Genomic DNA, 27,995 nt, shown 5'->3' with positions numbered 1-27,995 from the left:
GCACTGGCTGCCATTTTAGCGTTTACTGACGACCAGCAGATCGCCACGGCAGGATGGAGGCTCTACCCCCAGGACTGGACAACTCGAGAGAGCCTGCTCTGACTTACTTGAACTGGCCATGACGTCATTCTTGGTCGCCACAGCCCTGCTCTGCAGCAGCGTTCCCACAGCACTCGTAACAGTGGGCTGTTTTCTGGGACTTGCCGGGGCCTTACCCTACAGGTAGAAAGAGATGTAACACTGTAACCTCGGGTTCCAAGGGTGAAGTAAACTTGTAGCCAGCAGAATATTAGCGTTATCACGGGGACTCTGGCACTCAGAGGAAGGAGACACACAGCCAGTATTTCACTGAGCCTGGGCTGCAGTCACTTGCTGGTGCTAAAAGCCACAGTTTGGTTTGGGAACATTGATTCATAAAGAAGCCCTCAGGGTTGGTGGTGGTTTGTTCATCCTATGAAATCTGTTGTGTGAGGACGGAAGAAATCATTTGATGTCAGTCAGGATATAGTTACGGAATATTTTGTTTTTCTTTACACTTGAAGATGGCTTTGTTTTCTAACCAGAACTGAGAAGGAAAGCAGAGATTGACAGGCAGCACATGTTTTCAGCATTGAATTCCAATACCCCCAGGCCTTCGCTAGTTTACAGAGCAGCTGCACACCGCACTGATGGAAGCCAAACAAGGACCAAAGCATCCTGGGGAGCCCCTCTTCACTTGCACTGGATCTCCCTCTAGGCCCAAGGAAAAGATGGCAAAAAGATAATTTGTTCTTTAAGTAAACTCCTCACCAGCTCAGGAATTATTGTCATAGTGTATCAGACCCATCATCCATCCTCAGGCAGCTAAAATATTGTTGTTGTTGCTGCTGTTGTTAGTGTTTTGTGTGTAGCGTGGTGTGTGTGTGTGTACATGTTCAAGTTGGTGCTAGTGTCTACTCAAGCATGTGGAGGTCAGAGGAGGACATTGGATATCTTTTTCTATTGTTATCCGCCTTAGTTTTGTGAGACAGGGTCTTTCAGTGAACTGGAAGTTCACTGTTTTGTTTTTCTGACTGGCCAGTAAGTGCCTGGGATCTGCCTGGCTCTGCCCCCAGTGCTGGCATTATAAGCATGTGTGGCCATGACAGGGTTTTGTCCTGGGGATTTGAACTCGGGTCCTCTTGCTTTCACAGCAAATGCTCCCATCGAGCCCTCTCTGTAGCCCCCCAAAGGTTTATTTTTAGAGGCCAATGTTGGTCTCCTCTGGTTAAGGGTATGGCTGATTTCTATAGCTGATTATGTTTGAAATGGAAACACAGTTTGGCTGTGCCATTCATAACCCTGCATGCCTAAAACAAGCTCTCCCTTCTTGTCCCATTTCTGAACAAGCTCACTATTAGGCAAGGTCCCAGAGTGGTGGCATTGGCACTCAAGGAGCAAACACTACCATTCAGACAGACTCGACAGTGAGCAAAGGAATTCAGGGAGCCAGCAATTTCCCCTCTGTGCTCCCAGCCGCTACTAAGCTCTGGAAAACAAGACGAGGAATAGTGCCAAGTCACTGGCTATGCTCAGGAGAGCCAGCTGGCCTTCTTCACAAATAAAAAACACATCTGTTCGCTCGTTCCCTCAGCCCTCCTTGGCACCACGAACAGTGGCAAGCTCCACGGATTGGACAGAACCACCGGTAGTAATGCCAGTAGTTGGTACTCCTGGACAGGGTGGAAGAAGAGCTGGCCTTACAGACTTCTCCACACTTAGGGTGAATTCCAGCCTAAAGCTGCCATGGCCCTTCAAAATTGTGATTCCAAACCCCAGCAAGAGGAACGGACTTTGGGAAAGGGGAAGCAGGATGAGGTAGGTGGAGAGAAGACAGGCAAAGGACTCTGACCCAGTGCCTTCCTCCCAAGAACTCAACAGTTGTGTATGATTAATACTGTTTATAGATAAAACTAAATCTCGAAGTCTTACCTACAAATAATCAAGCGCACAACGGGAAGTCCAAACCTCGCCGCTGATCTCAGAGTCCTGCTCTTGACATTGCGTTCTTTCCCCCACTATCTCAGCTGGACAGGCTAAGCCTCTGAACCTGTATCCACCACTTGCCCAACACGCATGTGCCATGTCTCTTCTCTCCTGGGTTCCTCCAGGTTTCGAGCACCTCTAACCCAAAGATGTGTCATCAGAAATGCTCCCAAATCCGAAACATCTTGACCACTAGCATGACGTTGCAAAAGAGAATTTTCACGAATGACCTCATGTGATAGGTTGCAGTTGAAACACGGGCACATGAGAGACTTTGTAGAAATCACCTTCAGGCTATATGTCTCAACTGTACATGCACAGACTAATTTTGCAAAAAGAGATACAAAAATCTGAAACATTTCTGAATATTTCTGAGCCAATCTGAAACAGCATCTTAGATAAGGGATTTTCGACCTGTACTATCATCTAGATGCCCAGACACTAATGCCCAGTTTTGTTTCAGTGCCAATCATTTTCTCAGCTTCACTAATTATTCCTATTAATTCCCTCACTGCGAGAGCCCCATTACTCCCCTACTCTGTCTCCTTCCTGGTTTCCCTCCGTTCATCTTGGACAGTAACTGTAAAAGCGACCGTTCTAAAAGTCCATTGCATCTCACTCAGCTTTTCCCCTACTGAGTCATGTCTACAATGCCTGCGATGACACATGAAACCACTAATAGATGATGGAACAGAAAACAATACTGCCAGGCATGGCGGCACACAGCTTTAATTCCAGTGTCTGGGAAGCAGAGGCGGAAGAATCTCCGAGATCAAGGAGAGCCTGGTTTACAGAGTGAGTCTCGGGACAGCTTGGGCAACAAAGATAAACTCTGTTTCAATTACAAAAAAATAAAAAAGCCAGAAGCCAGAGCCGTGGGAAAAGGGTGGAAAGGAAGGTGGGGAAGACGACTCCCTGGCTTCCCAGAAATGTTCTTGTTCCCCCTCCCAGGCTCTGAGGCCCGGCTGCTCCCAGATTTCTGAGCTTCTATCTGATCAACTCCTGTCAGCCTCCACTCTGAGCTGGCTTGAACCATAACCCTTCTAAATCTGTTGTCTTTGTTGTTGCGGCTTGTCAGTCCCCGTCAGAGACTCTGTGTTTAGGTTACTGCCTCGGGCCATAAACTCGACATGTGTATCTCACCCATCCCCTTCTCCTCTAGAGATCAGAACCCATACCGCCAGGCATCTTCTTGGCAACATTTCTCCCACCCAGACCAGTTGTACTGAGTCACAGTTCTTTGCTGGGTGGGTCAGACTGATAAACACCATGGAATAAGCAGGGTATTAGTATAATTCTAGAGAGACATTCTTTATATACTGAAGTCTTCATCCTGAAAGGCTTCAAACATTTCAGAAATATTTTTTTTTTCTGCAGCACCCAAAGGTTCTTCCAGCCAGGGGTAGACAACTCCCATGGAGACAAGTCATAGTGACCCTTGGGCTTCTGAGGATGGATAGTTGAATTCCCTGGTAGATCCTATCTATTTGCCCCAGGCATGCAAGGACCCAAAGCCCACAGCTGGAGGAAAGATATTTACCTGCGCTCTGGATGCCAGCCTAGCTGCTGTTTGGGCTGGATCGAATACGCGTCGGGAGGACTGATCTTTGCAGAAATTAATGTGTCGCTGGGCAGCAGTCTCATTAAACCTCCTCATACAATATGGGCATTGAATATAATCTGGATAAGAATACACCGACAAGCCACGATTAACATTTCAGAAACCACTGTGGAATGGAACTGTGGGAAATGAATTAGATGGAGTGTGAGCTCTGAAGAACAAGGTCCCAGACTCAGGTTGGAGACAGCCTAGTCCAAAAGGAGAAACTTAAATAAAGACATGGCAGGGGAAAAAAGTGCTCCTGAGGTACTGATTTCATTTAAGAATATCCCTTTAAGACCGAACTAGGTCCTCTGAATGTGGGTGACAGCTATGTGGTTTGATCTGTTGCGGGGGGGCACCCCAGCAGTGGGATCAGGATTTATCCCAGGTACATGAACTGGTTTTTTGGAGTTCATTCCCTATGGTGGGATACCTTGCTCAGCCTTGATACAGGAGAGAGGGGCTTGGTCCTGCCTCAGCTTGGTATGCCAGACTTTGCTGACTCCTCAAGGGAGGCCTTACCTCCTCTGAGGAGTAGATGGAGGGGTGGGATTGAGGGGAGAGGCAGGAGATGGAAGAAGGGGAAGGAGGGGGAACTGGGGTTGGTATGTAAAATGGAAAAATAATTTAAAAAGAATGACCCTTTAAAATGTTTGAATAGTATCTTTTTCAGATACTAGATTAATTATATTTAAGAACTCTAAAGTTACAGCTTTCTGTAGACTCCCTAATCCCAGCATGCAAGTTTCTCTGGTAAGGAAATATATAGATGACCCAGAAGCCTAGGTAGGTATGGTACTATTTGAAACAAAGGTTGTTGAGACCTATAGAGTTACACAGAGATACTATTTAGTTTCTAAATGTGGGTTTAGGGGATGAAGTTGAGCTCCAACATCACACTGTTGTTAGCAACAAGCACGTCTTTCGCAACGGCTAGATTTTCCCCCCACTTATGTGAGGCCACAAACAACATATACAGGAAGGGACATTAGAAAAAGAGAAAAGGATAAAAGTTGGTAGGGGTCAAACATTGAAGACCAAACAAGGAAGGGTGCTGGGAAAGTAGCTTTAGCAGTGACTTCAGCTTCCCAGGCAAACCCCAGGCAGCTTCTGGTGACCCTAGATTGTCTGTGGTTCTGTATAACACCTTGTCAAATTTTCTTTCATGTGCCCTTATCAGATACAACTGGCTGGTGAAAGACATGGGAACCGAGAAAGATCTGAGGTCGTCTTATAACATGGAGATTCTCACAAACAGAGCTGAATCTGTGCCTAGCCTCTCTAAGCACTCCGGGATTAGCGTTAGCTTTGTTCTTGACTTAGGCATCTTTAAGGGATATGAGTGACATAAAGATTTTCCTTTCAGGAAGGGTCTGAGCTGCATCAGCCTTACACTCAGGATGGACGTTTACATTATCGAATAGTCAACATTCCTCCGTGGACAGCCATGTCTTTAAAGAGAAGCTGTTTTATTTTTTTTTTAAAGCCCTATCTCTAAGCAGCTTCAAGAGCTTTTTCTACTTGAACAAACTGCTTCCTAAAATGGATACCCCTTCAATGTAAAAAGTATCAGTGTTCAGGGATGATCTGGTCACCATTCCTCTGATTTTCCATTCAAGAAAGCAATACTAATCATTCATTCAATGCCTACTTTCGTGCAAACATTGCTTTTTCGATGGAGATGCAATATCTCTGCAATTGAGAACTGTGTATCTGAGTGCAGAAACAAAAAAAGAAAGAAAGAAAAATTCACACAGTGATAAATGGCTTTTTGAAAAAACAACTGGAAAGCCTTAAGAAGAATGAGCTTAGCTCTGGAGCCTGCCTGACTGGTTCTGAGCTCAAGTCTTCACATGCTATGTGTATGAACTTGGAGAAGTTGCCCAACTTATATAGGTTCCCCATCTCCTCAGCACAGCCACACCACCTGTTTCATCAGGGTCTTGGGAAAGCTAATAGATCATCCACACAAGGGTTTGTCCCAGTGGGAAGGGTGGCACCTCCAAGAATGTTATAAATGCTGGCTCCTGCTGTATGGAAACAAGTCCAGCAAGCCCGTGCCTCCAGCCGCTAACCAAGAGGGCAAATGCTTAAAAACTACAGTATGCCCAGATAGTTCAGGACTCCTTCACGGCCCTGTAGAAAAACCATCTAGAAATGGGCATCCCGCGTGGTGGTTGTTTCTCGCTTTTTCCAGGTAGGATGCCAAGCCTTAAAGTAGACATGCGGCACCTATAAATCCTACTTGTGTTGGTCAAAGATGCCGACTAGGCATTGTTGAGTTCCACTCGCCCATCTGGTCATTGCCACCCTACTGGGAGCTTCTTGCTGCATACCGCCACTGAAGCAACAACCTTTGAATATATTTCCTTGCCAGGCAAAGTCCCTGATATAATGAGGTGAACACACTTTCCAATTGGTAAGGGAACACTAGGTCCCCTGAGACCCCTGGAAGGAACCAGAAGCCTGGTCATGGGAGAATTGTACAGGTAAGAAAAGGTCCCGTGGCTGAGTATTTGGACTTGCTATTTGCATGTACACTGAATTTCAAATATTCTGAGAAAGGAAAGGCATTTTTGTGTGTGGCAATCATCTGAACATGGTCTGTCACAGCTACATGTTCTATCCTAGTCGCAAACTGAGTAATCTTCGTCCGTTATTAATTATGAGCTCACAAAAAACATTCCATCCTATTCCTTTTTATTAAAAATAATTTCAAAATCATTTCAAAGCCTACCGTGCTAATCCTTCTAGCATGAGTGGTGAGTTTTAAAGTTGGACTACAGGATTCTTATGGGAAAGATAGTGACTGGGACTCACATAAAATTAAAGTAGAAGAATAAAGAATATTTTTAAATGCAAGATTACACTGAGATCCTTGTGCAGCCTGTGAAACAGCAACCACTGATTCATGAGCAACAGAATGATTCCAATCCTAAATAGTATATAGCATCCCTCCTATAAAATGTTACAATGATCTGGAGATTCAAATCATTAGCAGACTTGGTTAATTCAGTCAGAACTAGAATAAACATATACAGGTCATGAAAACTGAGTCATAAAAATGGGGACGCATGCTGACAAGTGGAAAGAAATTGCTTGCAAACTCAGGCATATTAGCTCACATTATATATAAAACTCTCCTTGTATGTGCATATAAATTTTCTAATACGTAAGTCTAGGAATTCTGGTTAATATAAAATCCTCGCACAGGCAATATAATCAAATTGCAATGAAAATACACTATTGTGAAGTATTGTTAGGTGCATATAGTAAGAAATTTAATTATAAAATTTGTATTTTAGCATAAAACTCTGAGAGGAAGAAAATTAATCTAGCATGTGATGAGACCTGTGAAGGGAATTCATATTTGGAGCAATAATAATCCTGTCATTCTAGAGCCTGCTGGGTAAGGAAAGAAACTCATGGAGCACCACAGACACGGGTCCACGTCATTAAATAACTAAGGTAGCCATCAACACGCAGCTTCTCGTGTTCAAATAAAGCTGCTTCTCAGAAGAGGTTTGCGTTGATCTGTGTGGATGACTTTGAATGTAAAACACTTACCTTGTAGGTACAATGGACTGAATTTGATTCCCCCACCCACATAAAAGTACTGAAAAAAAAAGTAATCCCAACACTGAAGGTGTGGAGACAGGAGGATTCCTGGGGCTCACTGACCAGAAGGTCTTCTCTAATAAGTGAGCTTCTGGCCAACGAAAGGCTGTGGTAGATGGTGTTCGAGAGCACAACTGAGTTTACTTTCTGGCTTCCACACCCACGTGCGTGTCCATGGGCACACATGCATCGGCACACCCACGTGAACACGCATGCACATACAAAGAAATGTTTCATTCTCTAGTTCTCGCTACATGGTAGACATATTTTGATTGCAATAAACATATTAAGATGATGCATTATTTTCAGCTACATTTTCATTAGTATAGAGCAAAAAATAAAGCAATTAGTAAGATTATGTTCTGGTATAGTAGTTCAAATGATTTGAGTTTTGGGAGGTATTTATTGTATGGTTACACTATGGCTTGTTTTTAGACTTTTTCAAGGGAACTTTCTGGAAGAGTAACTTACATAGTAAAATGAACATACTTTAAGTTAGCAGTTTTGTAAGCCTTGAAAAGGCATGCATTTGAGTAAGCATTCTAATTAAAATACAGAACATTTACCCCCTCCCATATTTCTCATGCCCCATTTCAGACACCTTTCTTCTGATGGAGCCTCAGTCAAGTCCCTGATGGATTTCCCTGTCGCTATAGACAAGTTTTCCTGTAGTTTTGGTAATAGATGATCCATCTTGCTGTGTTTATAGTAGTCCTCTTGAGGAGATTTTATTTGTACTTTTTTCACAGCTTGGTTTCTTTCCTTCATGCTGGTTGACGGGCATTTTCAGTTGTTCCCGTTTATATTCTATCAATAAATGTGACTGTAAGGCTCTTTTATGTGTAGATTTTAACTCTTTGCATAAACGTCTGGAAGTAGGATTGCTGTGCAGGTTAAGCATACGACAGGAAACAGGGAAAAGTGACCGCACTATTTTATCCTTTCATTCACTTGTGACGTCTAGGTGCTTTGCTTTCTAGCCAATTGTCAGGGTTCAATTGAGTTAATCCATGTGAGTGCTGTGCTAGTTAGGCACAAATGATCTGAGAAAAGGAACCCTCAATTGAGAAAATGCCATTATCAGGTTGGCCTGTAGGTAAGTATATGGGTCATTTTTTTAAAGTCATGATTGATGTGGGAGGGCGGTGGGAGGGCGGTGGGAGGGCCCCGCCCCCATACCCCCCCCCACTGTGGTCCTGGGTTGTATAAGAAGAAAGCAAGCTGAGTGATCCTTGAGGATCAAGCCAGTAACCAGCATTCCTTTGTGGCATCTTATTCAGTTCCTGCCTCCAGATTCCTGTCTTTTTGTTTGTTTGTTTTTTAGGTTTATTATTATTACTACAAATTTTCACCTCCTCTCCTCATCCCATCCCCCCCTGATGTGGGAGTGTCATATATCAATCTGTTGATTTCATTGGTTAAGCAATAAAGAAACTGCTAGGCCCATTTGATAGGCCCACCCTTAGGTGGGTGGAGTAAACAGAACAGAATGCTGGGAGAAAGAAGCCGAGTAAAGGAGACGCCATGCAGCTCTCTCCCGGGCAGACGCGATGCAGCCAGCCACCAGGTCAGACATGCTAAATCTTTCCTGATAAGTGCACCTCATGGTGCTACAAAGATTATAAGAAATGGGCTAATCCAGGTGCAAGAACTAGCCTAGAAGAGGCTAGATAGAAATGGGCCAAGCGGTGTATAAAAGAATAGTTTCCGTGTAATTATTTTGGGTAAAGCTAGTCATGCAGGCGGTGGGGTGCTGGGGACGCAGCCCCGCCGCACCTATTTCAACACCCCCCCGCTCCGCCTCTCCAGTCCAAAGAGCAGTCAGGGTTCCCTACCCTGTGGGAACTCGAAGGTCCTTCCCACTCCATCCAGGTCTAGGAAGGTGAGCATCCAAACAGACTAGGCTCCCACACAACCAGTACATGCAGTAGGATCAAAACCCATTGCCATTGTCCTTGGCTTCTCAGTCAGCCCTCATGTCGGCCACGTTCAGAGAGTCCGGTTTGATCACATGCTCCATCAATCCCAGTCCAGCTGGCCTTGATGAGTTCCCATTAGATCAGCCCCACCGTCACAGTGGGTGGGCACACCTGTCGAGGTCCTGACTTCCTTGCTCATGTTCTTTCTCCTTCTGCTCCACATTTGGACCTTGGGAGCTCAGTCCAGTGCTCCAATGTGGGTCTCTGTCTCTATCTCCATCCATCGCCAGATGAAGGTTCTATGTTGATATGCAAGATATTCATCAGTGTGGCTATAGGATAGGGCCAGTTCAGGCTCCCTCTCCTCAGCTGCTCGAGGAACAAGCTGGAAACATCTCCTTGGACACCTGGTAACCCCTCTAGAGTCAAGTCTCTTGCCAACCCTAAAATGGCTCCCTTAATTAAGATATATATTTCCCTGCTCCCATATCTGCTCTTCCTCCATCCCAACCGTCCCATTCCCCCAAGCTCTCCCCATCCTCCCCTTCTCACTTCTCTCTCCCCATCTCCTTTTACCCCCAACCCACCCCCTGATTGGGAGAAGATCTTTGCCAACCCCGCAACAGACAATGGTATGATCTCCAAAATATATAAAGAACTCAAGAAACTAGACTTTAAATGCTTATTAACACAATTAAAAAATGGGGTACTGAACTGAACAGAGAATTCTCAACAGAAGTTCAAATGGCCAAAAGACACTTAAGGTCATGCTCAACCTCCTTAGCGATCAGGGAAATGCAAATCAAAACAACTTTGAGATACCATCTTACACCTGTCAGAATGGCTAAAATCAAAAACACCAATGATAGCCTTTGCTGGAGAGGTTGTGGAGAAAGGGGTACACTCATCCATTGCTGGTGGGAGTGCAAACTTGTACAACCACTTCGGAAATCAGTGCGGTGGTTTCTCAGGAAATTCAGGATCAACCTACCCCAGGATCTAGCAATACCACTCCTGGGAATATACCCAAGAGATGCCCTATCATACTACAAAAGCATTTGTTCAACTATGTTCATAGCAGCATTATTTGTAATAGCCAGAATCTGGAAACAACCTAGATGCCCCTCAATGGAAGAATGGATAAAGAAAGTGTGGAATATATACGCATTAGAGTACTACTCAGTGGTAAAAAAAAAAAAATGACATCTTGAATTTTGCATGCAAATGGATGGATATAGAAAATACTATCCTGAGTGAGTTAACCTAGACCCAAAAAGATGAATATGGTATGTACTCACTCATTAGTGGATTCTAGCCATAAATAAAGGACATTGAGCCTATAACTCATGATCCTAGAGAAGCTAAATAGGAAGGTGAACCCAAAGAAAAACATGTAGTTATCCTCCTGGATATTGGAAGTAGACAAGATTGTCAGTCAAAAATTCAGATTCCTGTCTTGAGTTCCTTTCCTTACTTCTTTCAGCAGTGACTCACTGTGATTGGAACATATGAGCCAAATAAACCCTATCATCACTAAGCTGGCCCTAGTCAGTATTTTTTCTCACAGCAATAGAATGCAAACTAGAACACAAACTGGTACAAGAGACTGGGCTATTGCTGTGGCCGTCATAACGGTATTGTTTTGGGAAGGATTGTGGAAGTATTTGGAACTTTGAGCCAGAAAATCTCTTGAGGGCTAAAGGCTTCAAGGGCTGTTCTCTGGTAGCTTGGAAGATATGAGTTGCAAGAAATGGAGACAACAGAGGCCTGGCTTACAAAGATTCAGAGGGAAGCAGACTATTGGGACTATAGGTGTGGCAGGGTTGAATTTAGAGTCTGTGGCTCCTGGTCCTCTCAGGTGGGAAGAATAAGCTGTGATTAGCGAGAGACCAACACCTCTGAAGTGAAACAAACTTTGCTTTGCTGGGACAATTGATACTTGTTAATTCGGGTTGAGAAGTCAGTTGTGATAGGAAGAGACCAACATCACAGAGGTGAAATCTTCTCAGAAATATTTCCTCAGGGACAGCACACAGAAGCTGGGGTCGAGAGGGGTCCAAAGCCACACCCTAAACTGGCTGCTGAACTTGGTAATGTGTAAGAATCTCCTACACGGTTCTTATTCTGACAGCATGGACACTGCAGGGTTGAAGGTCTCGCGGAGAGAAGCTAAGACATGGCACTGAGAAGTCAGGAGAGGCCACTGGTGAAGGCACAGCTTCGGTTGCAATGGAGACGCCAACATAACGAAGATGCCAGGGCTGGGAGATGACCACTGAGAACAGCGGTCGGAGTGGAGTAGAGCCAGTCTATCCTATAAAGTACACTCTGTGCGCTGTGGATGGCAGAGCTCGGCAAGTGGAACTATTCAAGCCTTCTGGAGCCCAAAAGATCAGGAGTGAGTTCCAGATGTTGGGCACTGATTTTTTTTTTACACCGATAGACTTCATTTTGCCTTGATCTGATGGTAATTCTGCCCTGGCTCTCCCTGCCTTGGAATTATAAAGTATGCAACTTATTTTGGGTTTTACAAGAATCCATGGCTATGAGACTTTGAACATTTTAAAAGACTTTGAACTTTTAAAGTTATATTATGCTTTATATTGTGATATAAACATGAGATCTTAGAATAAACATTGAAAGGAAAATTATGGCTTAATAATAATGTATTTGTGTGTCAAGTTGACAAAGAGTTGATTGATCTGGGTTTTTGTTTGTTTTTGTCAACTTGGTAGAAGTCAGGGTCCTCTGGGAAGAGGGGAAAATGCCTCCATCATATTGGCCTGTAAGCAAGTCTACGGGGTATTTTCTTGATTAATATGGGATTAACATGGGTTGGCTCACTGTGGGTGATACCACCCCTGAGTGGTCCTGGATTGTATGTGAGCCATCAGGAGCAAGCAAGTAAGCAGCATTTCTCTAGGGTTTCTGCTTTAACTCCCTCCTTGGCTTCCCTTGACCTATACGATGTAATGAGCCCTCCCCTTTGGTAGTCATGTTTATCATGGCAACATAAAGCAAATTAGAAGAATAAGCCATAGCATTTTATTGTGGCCTTAATTTGCACAGTGAAACTAGTGTTAAGTACATTTTTACTTAATTGTCATTTAGTATTTGATGACATCTCTTGTCCTTTTATGGTGAATTGTAAGTAATGTTTCTATTGTCTTAGCACGAGCCAGCTGGGCCGTGTGGTGCATGCCTTTAATCCCGGCATTCAAGGAGAGACAGGCAAACCACTGAGTTCAAAAACAGCCTTTTCTACATAAAGAAAACCTCTCAAAAAAAAAGTGGAAAAAGCAAAAAACAAAACACTCCCAAACAAAACAAAGCAAGAAACCAGGAGCCCATCCTCAGATGCATTGTAAGTATCTGCTACCTGCCTCTAGATTGTCTTTCTATTCTTTTTACAATGCCTCATAAAGCAATTGTTAATCTTGATAAAGCCGTTTTTATCCAGACCCTTTGCTGGGGTTGTTTTGAGATGGGTCTCACTTTGTAGCCCAGGTTCTAACTTGGAATCTTCCTGCCTTAGCAAAGGCATGCGTGTGCCACCCTACCCACTTGGCCAAGCTCTTTTAGCCTTGTTATTGTTCTTGACCAAGTTTTGTTTACTATTTCTCTCATTTTCGTGCTTGTTATACTTATGCCAATGATCTACTTTGAATTAGTTGTTATACGAAGTATAAGATTTTATTTTATTTTTCAAATCAATATCCAGTTTTCCCAGCAAAGTTTCTTGATAAAACTATTCTTCCCTCTGATTGGCATCCTGTCTTGGGGTTATTATTGCTGTGATGCAACACCATGAACAAACAGCAAATTAGGGAGGAAAGGGGTTATTTTGCTTATACTTCTACATCAATGTTTATCATTAAAGTCTTGGTAAGAACTCAAGCAGGGCAGGAACCTGGCAGCAGGAGCTTACAGGGAGGCCATTGGAGAGGTACTGCTAATTCGCTTGCTCCTCACGCCTTGCTCAGCCTGCTTTCTTACAAAATGCAGAACCACAGGCTCAGTGGTGGCCCACCACAATGGACTGGAACCTCCCACCTTCATCACTAACTAAGAAAATGCACTACAAGTTGGGCACGGTAGCCTGAGTCTTTAATCCCAGCACTCACGAGGCAGAGGCAGGCAGATCTCCAGGGGTTCGAGGCCAGCCTGGTCTACATAATGAGTTCCAGGACTCATATAAGCGTATAAGCTATATAGTGAGATCCTGTCTCAAACAAAAGCAAACAATAAAAATCCACTAGAGACTTGCCTGCTGTCCAACCTTACCGAGGCATTCTCTCAACTGACTTTCCTTTCTCTCGGATGAATTCGGTTTATATCCAGTTGAGCCAGAACGTACTTTAAAAGAAAACCAAGCATGCTTAGGGGTGATTCTCTAGCAGATTTCGTGTTCTGTTAAACTGGCCTTCCAACATCGCATTGCCATGAATGTTGTGTTTATAGCAAGTCTTGACAATAAGAGAGCGTAAGTCCTGTGTTTTATGCCCCCCCTCCTCCACTAGCTTGCCTATTCCAGATCCTTTCAATTTTCACTTGGTTTTTAGAGTTGGCTGGTCAACGCCTACTTGGCAAAGACAAGTTGCAGTTACTTTTATTGGAATTAAATTGAAACCATAGAGAAATGTGGGTAGAGTTGACATCACAACACACTTCTGAGCCTCTTAAGCCACGAAAATGGTAAGTCTTTCTATTCATTTTGGTCCCTTTTGATTCCTCGAAGGAGTATACTGTTTTTTCTTTATTTTACACTTCTGCACACATTTTGTCAACTATATCCCTAGTGTTTAACAAGTTTATGTTATTGTAAGTGTTGTTTTTAATTTCATATTTAATTGCTTCTGCATAGACCATAGAAGTCCAGAATGTACTGAATTTTCTCTAATTCTAGCATCTTTCAAGAATTTTCTGTATTTCCTCTTTAGTGATGACAGTCTGTGATTCAGATAGCCTTACTGCTACAGTTCGGTCTTCATGTTATATGTTACATGTGTGTATGTTACATGATTATATGTTGAATTTTGTCTTTTTGTGCTGGGTACTATTTCCAGCATGTTTAACAGAAGTGGAAAGGATGGACATTCTTGCTTTATCCCCCCTGAGCTAAGAGGGAATGTGTTCAGTTTGTCACCATTGAGTGTGATGAGAAATAGACATTTTTCAAAGATTCCCTTTATGGGAGAAATTACCTCTTATTTTCCAATTGCTGAGAGATTTTCTGTTTTGTTTTTAAAATGTACAGTGTTACACTTTGTCAAACAGTTTTGCTCTTTTAAGATGACCAAATGCTTTTAAAGTATTTTGTTTCTATAATAAATTACATTTATTATCTTTTTCCTTTTATTTAATTTGGGTTAGTTTGCTTGTATTTTAACTTTTAAAGCAAAACTTTATCAGTATATAGGCCAAGATTGTATAACTTTGATGCTTTCATTATCATTCACTTAAAGTATTTTCTAATTCAACATGAGATTTGTTCTTAGATTCAAGGGCTGTTTAGAAATCATTCACTATTGCTTAATACTCGGAAATTTTCCAGATAAATTTTTTTCTTTAATTTCTAATTTAATTTGACTGTGGTCAGAGAATGTATTCTGTATGTTTTCAATTAAGAGTCCTGAAGCTGCCATTACAGCCCTGTATATAATGTTCCCGTGTAGCTGAAGGAAGAGTGGATTCCGCTCTGCCTGTCTGTCCTCTGACGGCTCTTGATGGCAGTGAGGCCAGACTGGTTGATACCGCTACTCACGTTTTCTGTAGCTCTACTCACTTTCCTGTGGCTCAGTCTATTAGTTATTATGATATGAAAGGCAAAATGTCTGGATGTAACTGAACTGTGAATTTATCTCTTTCCGGTTTAGTCAAGTTTTGTCTTACATTCTCAGAAGTACCAAGTGTACGCATATAGGTCTTCTTAATGACTAACTTTTGAGTCATTGTTTCTATTCACATTTGCCCTAAAGTTTGCTTTGCCTGATGCTGGCAGATACTCTGGTTCTATGATTATTGCTTGAATCTTTCCCCAGGCTTTTAGATTTTGTCTTTAAAGCATTTCTTCTGAAGAGCATACTGCTGGCTCTGGCTTTATTACCCAGCTTGGCAGCATCGTCTTTATCTGGGGTAGTAGGCTATGTATATGCATTTGTCCAACCTGCATCTTGCTATGTGTGTTTATTTCATATATTCTCTGCCACCACCCCATATTTCATACCTGATATAAGTCTTACTAGGTATACCACAATACTTTTAATGGTTCCTATAGCAACCTCCAATATATCTTCATATGATATCACATCTATTCTTGTATGAAAACCTGAAAAATATTCTTATTCTTTTCATTCAACTTTGTGCCTTTGTTTCATTCACTTCACTTCGCATGTCAGAATGCTATTATTTTTGGCTTTACACGGTTACCAAAACCCTACCGGCAGTGCTGCCCTCAATAGAGACAAGGTGAGAACAGCCGCTTTTGCCCCGGTATCTAACTAGCCTTGGAAGTGCTAGGCAGACTGTATGCATGAAAGGGAAATAAAAGAGATACAAGTATAAGGGGAGAGTAGCATTATCTGCTTGCAGATGACATGGACACAGAATGCTAATGATTCCACAGAAGCAATGTTAGAGCTAATGAATAAATTCAACAGTTACAGGATACGTAGTTGATATACCTACCAAAACCAAGCTGCATTTTGTCTATGCAAACAATGAATAATAAATAAAGCTAAGAATTCCATTTTCTATAAAATCAAAAAGGATAAAAAACTTATGAATAAATTTAAATGAGAAAGCAAAAGACTTATGCGCAGAAAACATTGGTGAAAGAAATAGAAAAAAAAACATAAATACAAAGCCACTTTTGTGCCCATGCAATGGAAAACAATATTGTTAAAAATGACAGTATTACCCAAAGTCATCTATGGGTTCAGTGAAATTCCTGCTAGAATTTCAAAGTGGCATTCAAAACGTGTTTGTTTGCTTTTCATGTGTGTGTGTGTATTCGTGTGGTGGTTTGAATAAGTATGGCCTCTATATGTTCAGATATTTGAATGCTTGGTGTCCTCCTGGTGATACTGTTTGGAAGGGTTAGAATGTGTGACCTTGTCGGAGGAGGTGCTTGTGTCACCGGGTTTGGGTTTTGAGGTTTCAAAAGCCCAAGTCATTCCCAATTAGTTCTCTCTGCCTCGTGCTTGTGGGTCAAGATACAAGCTCCCAGGCTGGTTCAGTGCCATGCCTGCCTCCCTGCTGCCCCCCTGCTCCCCGTCTTGAAGGCCACGGACTCTAACTCTCTGAAACCATAAGCACCAATAAACTCTTTCTTCTTTAAACCGCCTTGGTCTTATCACAACAACAGGAGTGTCCTAAGACACTCTGTGTGTGCACCACATGAAGGCAGGTGCCTGAAGAGGTTCTGTAGCGTCCTGGAATTGGAGGTACAGAAAGTTGTGAGCCTCCATGTAGCTGCTGGATATTGAACCTGGGACCTCTGAAAGAACAATAAGCACTCTTATCAGATAAGCCATCTCTCCAGCCCCTAACGTGATGCTTTTTGTAGAATTAGGAAAAAAAAATCCTAAAATTTATATGGAATGTCAAAGGAGCCCAAACAGCCAAAAAAAACTTTTTGTATCTGTGACATTCACAGTTTTTGATTTATAAATTATTTTAATACTATGCAACCAAAATAGAGCTGTATTGGTATAAGGACAGATACAGATGAGGAGCACAGAATAGAGAGATGAAACTTTCAAATGTGCAGTTACTTGACTTTAACATTTTTTGGGGGGGATTAGATTTACTTATTTGTGTGTGTATGTATAGGGGGCGTGTGAAAGTCACCTTTCACTATGATATGTCCAAGGGATGGAACAAAGATTATTGAGATTAATGGCAAGCACCTTTACACACTGAGCTACTTTGCTGGGCCCTAAGTAACTTTTAATTAAATTAACAATAACTGTTCAAGAGGAGAAAGAATAGCCTTTTAAATTATTTATTTATTTGTTTTGGTTGTATGTTCATTGTACAAAGTGTTGGGTTTCATGATAACATTTTTGACGGACTGTATCATGTCTGTCTGTGGTTCTCAACCTTCCTAGCGCTGTGACCCTTTAATACAGTGTCTCATGGTGTGATGATCCCCAGCCATACATTTATTTTCGTGCCTACATCGTAACTGTAATTTTGCTGCTGCTATGGATCACAATGTAAATATCTTTGGAGATAGAGGTTTGCCAAAGGGGTTGCAGCCCACAGCTTGAAAACCCTGATGTAGGTCAGGTATGTTTCCCACATTCACTTGCTATCACCCTCAGGGATGGTTTTTTCAACCAAGAGCGATAAGGAAACTAACTGATTGTTGATGTACAAAAGAGTAAGATTGCATTACACACTAATGCTAACTCAAAACAAACTAACCACCTACCAGTAAACCCTAGAACTTTAGAATAAGAAACACAGGGATCTTTGTTGTGTGGTGCTCGCCTATCATCCCAGCCTGCGGGATGAAGGTGGAGGAAGGAGAACCAGGTCACCTTTGACCACACAGCAAGTTTGAGGCCAGTCTGAGCTACGTGAGACCCTTAACCCCAAACAGGGTGTGTTAGCATTATATTCAGCAGTGAAATAATATGAAAAACAGACCACAAAAGAGAAAGCAGTTCAAATTTTAAAATTTTGTGCTTGAACTAAATACACTACAGTCCAAAGGCAATACAAAACAGGAGAAAAGTTATTTGCTAATCAGACATTTGACAAGAGATTAGAATGAACTTAACAGAGTCTCTTGTGCTAACCTCCAGCTTGTTGAAAGATGAGACAGAGAGACAAGTTAAACATCAATATGACTTAACAGGCAGACAAAACAACAGGCAGCATTCTGAAAGCTACAATCATCGGACAAAGGTGTCGCAGAACACTGAAAACTGTCTGGAAAGACAACAGAACGCAGTGTTGGGACCTTGACTGGATTCTGGCTGAGTGGGTGTGTGGTGAGGGCCCCAGAAACATTCTTCAAATAACTTGGACAGCAGGAACCTGTGTTTTGCTTAAGAGATGATTTGCTGATAATGTCAAGGATAAAGTATCGCTGTCTACAGCTTCACTTTTAGAGACTTCTTCCAGGGCCATTGAGATCGTTCAGTGGGTAAAGGGGCCTGCCTGCCACCAAGTCTGGCAACCCAGGTTCATCTCCAGGGCCCACACAGTAGAAAGAAAGAAAGAAAGAACTCCTAAAAGTTGTCCTCTGATCTTCGTGTGTGTGTGTGTGTGGTGTGTTGCATGATCCAATAACACACATACATTCACACACACACACACACAGAGAGAGAGAGAGAGAAAGGGAGAGACAGAGAGGAGACAGACAGACGGAGGACAGAGACAGAAACAGAGACATAGAGAAAGACAGAGAGGCAGTACAGACCCCAATCCTTGGACTTCAGAAGACACGGAAATGATTATTGTCCTATTCTTTCCTCTTTCTTATAGATCTGAAACGTTTCAAAATACAGAGTTCGGAATAAAGAAAACTGTGAAGCCACTTAAATCACATGACTTCAGACAGTTAGCTTTGTCAGAAGATCACTCGCAAACACGGAGCTGTATGTTGCTGACACTGCGGAACTAGCATAGTACTGTGTACAGCTTCCTGCTCCTCAGCGCAAATGATGTGCCCTTTAGGTAGGTACTGACGCTACCGGGTGTGACAACGGCTCATGGTGGGGCAGACAGGAGGGAACATGCAAGCTCTGTGAACTGGAAGAAAGGGCTAATAATGTGTGCTGCATATATTTACTTATATAGTTGGAGTTTTAATATGGGTAAAAGTCAACCGTGGCCCCAAAAGCAAGGCAAATATTTACATACCTGGGTTGATGGTTGGAGGGGGTGGAGGGGGAAGGGGCCTGCCCTCTTTTATGGCTACAGCGCATTCTTTTGCTGACCGAATCGCATTGATGAAGTCCTCATGCTGTTGTCTCCAGTTAGATTTCCTCACGGGTTGAACCTGTAAGAAACAAAATCAAACCAGCACCTACTACCCTTGGCTACATATCAACCGACAGATTAAAAAAAAACAAAAACAAAAAAAAACCCCACTAGGTTTTGATTTATAACAAATGAGATCCTGTAATATGGAAAGATTTTTTTTTTGTAGAGAAAAAGTTTTCCCCAAAAGAGCTAGTTTTAAAAGTCCACAAGCTACAGTAGTATTGTTCACAGTCATAGCAGTGACCAAAAAAAAAAAAAAAAAAAGCCCACAAAATAAAAATCAGAGAAACAACAAAGCCAGAGAACTTTAGAGAAAGACAGATGCAAGATTGAAGGTGACTTTCTTAAGTTTTTGTTTGGCAATCACAATTTTATTGATCTATTTTTGCGTGTGGATGTGTATATGCATGGAGCCGTTTCAGAGGCTAGCTGTTGGGAGTCGGTTTTTCTACCATGTGGTTCCCTGGGGACTGAGCTCCAGTGTCCAGGCTTGGTGGCAGGTACTTGCTGGTCCTATCTGTAAACTTTCTTACTGGTATGGGTGCACACCCGCAATCACAGATCTAGGGAAACTGAGGCTGCAGGATCATGAACCTAAAGCTAGTTGGGCTACATAGTCGGTTCACGGCCAACCTTAGCTGTTCAGTGAAACCTTATCTCTGAGGGGGGAAAGGTAACTTTCTTCCCAGGCCACTTTCTAGACTTGCAGGCACTCTGATGAAAATGTAAACAGGATTCTTTCAACTACATCTGGAAAGTATCTAAAATTTATTTGGAAATCTAAGTAAGATTATACAAAAAACAGTAAAGGTGGATTATATTTAAATTCCATTACACTGCCTTATCAAGCAAAAAATGAAATCAGAGAGCCAAGAAACCAGCTTAAATGTACTTTCTATATTGAGAAGTAAAGAAATCGTTGGCATACCTTGGACTGAGGAGGCTTAATCACAGTGGGAATGTCAGTTCCCTGTAATCTTTGCTTCAAGGAATTGAAGGGTTTGCGCTTTTTGTTGAATAGTTTTTTACATATTGGTCCGTGTCTTTCCTAGACAAGGAAGGGTAGGGATTCGCTTTGGAAAATGTAGGGATCACAAAGTTTTCATGACTACATATTTAACCTCCAGAATAGTGATGGGCTAGCAGCTGTAGAATTTAGTCCCTTCTTTAACTCTAAACCACCATACGGGAAATCCATCCGCTCTCCCCAGCCATGTTAGATACAGCTCAATACTGTATTTAGGAAAAGGCCAAGGGTGCTTTATTTCCTATATTTGTGGACCTTTAAGAGGTGAAATCCAAGTTGGAAGTGGAGGTGCAAGCCTCTATTTTACCAGGGAAGCCCAGGGAATAGGGTTGTGAGTTCAAGGCACCCTGGGCTACACAGAGAGACCCCGTCTCAATGCGGGACAGAAAACCAGATGAGTTCGTCCTGGGAGGGGTTTTGACCATCAGGGGGTGTGTCCTTCCAAGGAACTGTGGTTCTCCGGACCCCTCTCCTAATTCTCTTTCGCTTCCTGCTTATGCGTTTTGAAAGTCATGCCTCCCTTATGTTTTTACCACTTCAGCCGTAGGACCAGAGCACTGAGGCTAACCTCTTACGAGATGGTATGTCTAAAACAGGGACAAAAGTCATCTTTTCTGTTTATAATGTGACCGTCTCAGGTATCTTGTGATAGTGAAAGTTAGCACAGTAGCTAAAGAGTGCTACTTTAAATTTGATTGTATATCTCAAATTCTAAAAAAAAATAAAAAATAAAAAAAATCAGGCTACATGCTTGTTTATCCAGCCTTTAGTCAAATGCTCAAAATTCTAAAGGGAAAGCCGTAAAACACAGAACTGCCTGGCATCCCTGCATAAAGTTATAGTATGGCGATTTGAATAAGAAATGTCCCATTTGGGGGCACTGTGTGAGGATGCTATAGAAGAACCTTTAAGGGTGGAGCTTTGCTGGGCAAAGTCTATTACCAGGGGCTAGCCTATTTCCTGTTTATTTAGTCCGTCCTCTGTTTAGGTAAAATGTGATGGGGGGAGGGGGGTCTCCTGTTGCCACGCATTCCCCACCAGGCCAAGCTTTTGTGGCCAGGATGGACTTTATCTGTCTGGAGTTATAAGCCAAAGAAAGCCCTTTCTTCCTTTAATTGCTCTTGATCAGAGGTTTGTGCCACAGCAACCGGAAGTCAGCTAACGCGGTTGGTCACAGTGCCTGAAGGGCGCAGCACGCGCATCTCTGTCCTCTCCTACAAAGTCACTTCATCTAGATCCCTAAAATGCAAGTTCTACAACGATCTGTGCTCCTCCAAGTCCTCCATGTTAAACTACAGGAGAGGTTATCGGTCACGTGATCGAGACAGGCTTATGGGTGAGACTCAGGAGCAGGTAAAGCCTACTTGACATTGAGTGATCCCCAGCCAGAGGGAGCCCCTTAGGTCTCAACCCCTCCCCGGTGCAGCTGGCAAAGGTAACAGCGAGCTGAAAGATACTGGTAGACACTGGGCCGCAACAACCTGTGTTATTCCACTGGTAGCTTCAGGGGCTCATTTATAATTTATACGGGACCAGACATGCTGCTCCTAAAACTTCACAGAAAAACAAAACCTACAACCTCATTTTGGAGGTTCCTTTTCATCCAAACCCTAAATCATGCAAGTTCAATAGTATCCCATCATCTAAAAAAAAAAAAAATCCAAATGATTACATTATCATCTTAAGAATTCCTTTTTAAGAATTTATCTTTTTTGACTATCTCTTTACATGACTACAGTTTACCATTTGTTTGAAACCGAACCCCCCACCCCTGCATCCTGCACCCCTCAAGTTTGAAATAATTCAAAGTTTTTTCAGCTTTAAAGCCTGGGAACTTGACACATGCAGTTAGTTTATATCTGGAAAATTAGATCTTGGAGCAGGCTTGTATCCATGCATTATTTCTCCAAATGGTATAACCCCCCCCCCCTGAAATCAGAGCGTTCCGTGTACGTGGCAAGGCAGAAAACAGGAAGGTTGCAGGACTTGTCAGAATTAGTGACAAATCTGGCAAATTTGTAGCTCCGAGCCAAGTTTCCAGATGCCTGAAATTCAATGCTCATTCCTCCTGACCAGCTAATTTCCCTGGTGTTTTGGCCTTGAAATTTGAATTTTTGATGCTTAAAGAAAAGGCGGAAGAGCCAAAATCTCTCAAGAGAGAGTGGTCTGTGCCAAGACCATTCCATCTGGCACGCTTTCAGGGAGAGCGCGGTGAATAGGGTCACTTCTGAACGTGGCATTATCAGCCTGCCTCAGTGTCCGCCAGGCCTGGCAGCCATAGGTTACACTTCTCCTCCCAGCCCTCTCCACATCTGTCTTTAATCTTGGCACCACTGCCTCCTCCCTGACTTGACAGTTCATTTGACTCCAACGAAACACATCTAGAAAACGTCTTTATGTTTACCAGGACATCTGCTGCAAAGCGTCTCCCACAGACTTCACAGGGAAACAGCTTCTGATTGCCATCTGCGTGAGATTCGAGAGCACATTGTGTTAAGTTTCGTGGACTTGCCTGGCTGAGGAAAGACGAGGGACTGCAGGTGACCTCGGTCGCCTGTCAGCTCCACAGTTGTCCCTCCCACCACCTGCTTCCTCCTCCGCCATCCCACAAGTGTTTCTTTCCCCACTATAAACTTCTCACCTCACCGAACGAGTCAATTGCACAAACGTGAGGCAAACAGAGTGCAATCATTTGCTTTGGTAGGGGAATGGGGTGCTGAGAGCTGTGCATCAGACATAAGAACAGAGGTAACCTATCAGCAAAAAGTCACAAATTATCTGATAGTGGCATCTTTGAGATTCTGCTTAGGCTGAAGATAGACTGTCATTGATGTCTCAAGGAAAACTGGTCCCTGCCTTCCCTAGACAAAGGAAAGTGGAGGGGTGGCTCAATGGGTAAGGTCCTTGCCGTGCAAGCGTGAGTGCCTGATTGTGGATCTCCAGGACCCAAATGAATGCTAGCATGGTGGTCTCCATCTGCAACTCAACCCCAGCGCTGGAGGGGAGTTAGATGGGCAGATCCTGGGGTCTCACTGACTAGCCGGTCTAGACAATCAGAGAGACTCAGGTTCATGGGAGAGACCCTATCTCAAAAATAAAATGGAGAACAATTAAAAAAGACCCATGAAGCTGGCGGTGGTGGCGCACACCTTTGATCCCAGCACTTGGGAGGCAGAGGCAGGCAAATTTCTGTGAGTTCAAGGTCAGCCTGGTCTACAAGAGCTAGTTCCAGGACAGGGCTCCAAAGCTACAGAGAAACCATGTCTCGAAAAAACAATAATAATAATAAAATTTTAAAAAAAGAAAAAGAAAAGGAAAGGAAAAGACACATGACATCAACCTTTGGCCTCTCTACCACATGCATGTGCAAGCGTGTGCGCATGTGCTCACATGCACTTAGAAACAAGCCAATAATTCAGTACTGCTTGAAAATGTCAAACAAAACTCGTGTTTCTACCACAGGACTAACAAATCTTGCAAGAAATTATTAAATAGACTGAAAGGAACCCATAAACAGGTTCAGCAGAAAATAGAAAATAGAAAGATACATTTCTAAGAAGATTGGTTGCTTTAAAAAGCAAAATATTGTGGACTGAAAAGTTCACTTTTTAGTACTTTTTTTTGTTTGAATTTGAGGACAAAGTTTTTTTTTTTTGTTAAAGTTTCAGGTCTAAGCATAGGCGTTTTATACTGTGATAGAAATATGTCTTTTACTCCACAGACTCAGGGAACCCGCAGAGGAGAACTTACACGACACACCTGAAGATGGACAGGGGTATGTTAATTTAAAAACTGGGGTGGAGATGTAAACAGGAGAGGAAGGAGGAAAGGGACTGAAGCATCTCCACCAGGACTAGTTTCAGGGGTGAGGGTCGGGGGGGTGACAACCATGACTGCTTGGGGACAGTGCTGAGTTAACAGGCAGGAAGCCTGAGAAGACAGCGGGTCTGTGGCTAGAAAGAGGGAGTTGAAAAAAAGAATCCATCTTAGGAAGAAAAATGACCCCAGTCTTGGAAATACTGAGTTCAACCAAGTTGTGCAGCCAGCGGGATGGAAATGAGGGAGGGGTCAGGGTGAGGGACGCAGATGTAGGTTCCGAGGAATGAGGAATGAGGTAGAGCGGGACACTGCCAGGGAAGAAGTGGAAAAAGCGGTGGAGAGAGGATCCGTAGGGAAACTTCCACTCAAGGCCAAGAAAATGATGGTGATAAGCCAGGAGAAGCAGAGAGCAGGGCCACGGAAACCGACAGGGGAGCCATGTGAAAAGGGGGAGTCTGCTTAACGGGAAGCAGATGGCAGGTTGCACAGACATTGTTGATTTAAACAGTTTCTTCACAGGTCTGCTAATTGGTATTGTGTTCTCTGCGCAGGTCATCCACCTCGGCCTACGGAAATACTCCCCGTCCTGTCTGCAATACTGGGTCTTAAAAGCAATGTTTTCAGTAAAGTTAACCCCCTTCCTGCACCCTCGCAATAGACTTGTTAAAAGAAAGAATTGATTCTAAAACTGTCATTTTCCCCCAACATTACTGAAGGCGATGTTCTTATTCATGTTATAGTCATATAGTCATTTTCATTTGGTTCTCTCCATTCCTAGGTTATTTCATAGGCTCTTCATAGCAAACTTGTAAGACCCGGCTGGTGCTATTTTTTTATTCTCTGTTGAGAAAAAGTTAAGTGATTTCACTCAGTCCAAAAACTGCAAGGGGTAACCCTGAGATTTGGACCCAAGTCTCTGTCTCTCCAACGATTAAGACAAAAATTCAACTACAGGTTTATGATGTTCCCGTTAATCTATGAAGGGCCTGGAAACCCCCAGAAGACCAATAATCTTTAGTTTAAATCACTGCGTTTTAATGAGTTCAAGGACTTTAAAATAATAGATATGACCCAATTAAAAATGTGGCTATGGATGGACCACTCCACTATGAACAACATTCAAGTTGGAAGCTTATCTATAAGAAATGAGGAGATTGTCTGTCTCAATAGCTGGACCACACATGAAGTTGAAGGTCTATACTGTCACACTCTGAACTGATTCAAACAGAAGATTTGATTGCTACCACCTTAAAAGAATGCTTTGAAACAAACAACATGCCCATCAATGGGTAAAAGGCTAAATGAACTGTGGAGTACCCATACCTTGGAGCACCGCACAGCAATAAGAAGGAAAACTATTGAGCCATGCAACAGCCTAAAAGGATTTCAATGCTGAGAGAAATAAAGCCAAATTACTCCAAATTCTACATGACTCCATTTGCAAAATATCCTCCAAAGTCAACATGACAGAGATTCTCGAGCTGTAGGAATGATAGACATCAAGAATTTTTTTTTTAGTTTTTGTTATTGTATGTGTAGATGCACCTGCCACAGTGCACGTGGCAGTCAAAGGACGGCTTTGTAGAGCTGGTTCTTTATGTGGGTTCCGGGAATTGAACTCCGGTCTCAGAGGTGGAGTAGGTCCTGTGGAGCTCAGACACAGAAACACCAGCCAGTCGTGCAGCTTGTGAGCATGGCTGCTCATATGCCCGTAGGCGTCCAGGATTCACTCAGTACCTTGCTCGCTGACACATGCACACAGGTGCACACACACTAGAAGCTAAAGTCGGACCTAGGGTTTCTTTAGGTCACTGCTAAGACACCAACTATGAGCTGCAAATGTTCCCTTCAGAGGTAGACTTGTGCTCCTAGCTGGCTCAGAGATAAGGAAGCTGTGTTAAAGGGTATCATGTAAGTGGTTTGAAGGAAAAGGGTTAATGCTTAGTGTAACTGACTGGGTAGTTAATAAACGAATAGGAAGACAACAAACAGCCTGTCCTGGAACTTGCTTTGTAGACCAGGCTGGCCTCGAACTCACAGAGATATGCCTGCCTCTGCCTCCCGAGGGCTGGGATTACTGGCGTGTGCCACCACTGCCTGGCTCTGTGTTTCTTTCTTTTTTTTTTTTTTGGTTTTTCGAGACAGGGTTTCTCTGTGGTTTTTGGAGCCTGTCCTGGAACTAGCTCTTGTAGACCAGGCTGGTCTCAAACTCACAGAGATCCGCCTGCCTCTGTCTCCCAAGGGCTGGGATTAAAGGCGTGCGCCACCACCGCCCGTGCTCTGTGTTTCTTATCTGCACAACAAGTATGTCTTTGCATATTACATATTTTACCATAACTAACTTACTAACTCACAACTAACTTACAAAAGCACTGGACTCCTTATTTTCTGCTAACTAGATCAAACAGGCATGTTAAAGCAAGCCATTGTCAACACATAAAAACAACACGGTCAGGGGTCAGGGCTGCTCTCCATCAAGGTGATGTGATGTCACAGTGCAGGCTGTAGACGCTACATCTGTCTACAGTGCATCAAGACAGCATGCACAAATGGCGCCAGCAATGAAGACACTCAGGCTTTTAACACTAACAAAGTACCTAACAAGAAAGCTTTGAAACCAATTCGGGACAATGCTCAAACAAAACTAAAACTCAGTAGGCAGGGCCATCGACTGAGTTCAATTCCGGAACCCACATAAAAACCCAGCTCCACACAGCCGCCCTTTTGACTGCCATGTGCACTGTGGCGGGTGCATTTACACATACAACAACAACAACAACAAATTCTCCCTGCCTACTTGGGATTGTTTCTCCTTGCTGACCCTTGTGAATGAACCTATCACTATTTAAGTCATTCTTTTACGAAGTGTCTTACCCTGAACCCATCCATACCTACGCCACCGAACACTATTCACCGAATTCCAGGCACTAGCTTGGCCAGCAAGTAAAGTGGTAAGCAAAATGTTCTGCCCTCCAACTTTCCTCTAGTCAGAAAGGATCCCGAGAAGCAGCCTTGTACGTTGCTGCACAGAGCACAAGGCTGGGAAGAGGGAGTGCCGGGAGGAGGGCGTGCTCCTTAATGAAAATCATAGGTGACAACTGAGCAACCTTGCAGGCTTATCTCAAGACTTCAGGGGAACAGTGAGTACCCAGCTCCTCGTAACAAGTGGTGCTTGTCACAGTGATGGCATCGGCACTTATCTGTGCCTCCTGTCTCCAACCAAGTAGTTCTTGAAGGCAAAATCCCCCTTATCTCTCAACTGCTGTCGTTCAGCACTGAGCTCATGTGCTCGGTTTTCATCACTGTTTACAGAAGACTAAAAATTGAGTATTTTGGCATGTGTTTGTGTGTATGTGTGTGTGTGTATGTGCGGGGAGGGGGTTGGCTTTTAGGTCTGGTGTGTGTAGGGAAAATTTGCTAACAAGTTCTAGCAATTCTTTCAAGTCGCCCCTAAAGTCTTCTCCAGAACAGAATTACAGTCTTTAAGCTAAATTAATCAGTCCCACAGCAACAAGCTTCTCAAGACTTAAAGCTGAGTTGCATTCCCTTATTTACAAGAGATTAATTGGAACAGAACCAGCAGGACTCAGTGACATCCTGTGCCCGAGACTCTTCAAGGTTTGGAGACACTTCTTTGGAAATGGTCAACAAGAGAAAAGACCCATCCACTTAGGATTTTTATTCTCAGTATTCATATAAAACACCAACTACCTCTGCTTTTGCAGGTTGGCATTTCAGCACATGCTCAGTGTGCTGCACTTCCTCAATGACAAATTGTACACAGTTTTATTTTTACTTTTGGTTAGGTGTTAACAGAATAGAATTGTAAAGTTTTTCACAACTCTAAAAGAAATACAATAATTAAGATTTTAATTAATAAAACTTAGAATAAGGTGATACCTATCAGCTTCGGAAAAGACTTAATTAACTACCAGGTGACATGACTTCTAAAAAAGCTAGCCGTCAAGCGCAGCTCACCCGCCACAGCTGGCTGTGCCTCAGCCAT

General features: G+C 43.0%; 1 protein-coding gene across 1 annotated transcript; it reads right to left on the bottom strand.

Annotated features, from left to right (window-relative positions):
- Positions 1-15: 15 nt before the first annotated feature.
- Positions 16-27,995, bottom strand: Zc2hc1b (zinc finger C2HC-type containing 1B). The gene is made up of 6 exons (XM_075942823.1): positions 27,968-27,995; positions 22,575-22,636; positions 20,072-20,191; positions 19,021-19,159; positions 3,545-3,684; positions 16-216 (listed from the first exon to the last, which is right to left on the bottom strand). The coding sequence occupies exons 1-6, from the start codon at positions 27,993-27,995 to the stop codon at positions 16-18; spliced, it is 690 nt and encodes a 229-aa protein (XP_075798938.1).

Source organism: Microtus pennsylvanicus, chromosome 1, assembly GCF_037038515.1.
Source record: "Microtus pennsylvanicus isolate mMicPen1 chromosome 1, mMicPen1.hap1, whole genome shotgun sequence".
NCBI lineage: Eukaryota > Metazoa > Chordata > Mammalia > Rodentia > Cricetidae > Microtus > Microtus pennsylvanicus.
Note: the sequence above shows the minus strand (reverse complement) of the source record. Positions and strands in the feature narration are given on the sequence as shown.

What these genes read in the sequence shown, in the direction of transcription:
- Zc2hc1b (XM_075942823.1), bottom strand. Translation starts at nt 27,995, where the DNA reads ATGGCTGAGGCACAGCCAGCTGTGGCGG. An exon ending in CCCTCCAACCATCAACCCAG is followed by an intron (nt 3,685 to 19,020) that starts GTATGTAAATAT and finishes ATTCTTATCCAG; the next exon opens with ATTATATTCAATGCCCATAT. An exon ending in GGCTGGCATCCAGAGCGCAG is followed by an intron (nt 217 to 3,544) that starts GTAAATATCTTT and finishes TTCTACCTGTAG; the next exon opens with GGTAAGGCCCCGGCAAGTCC.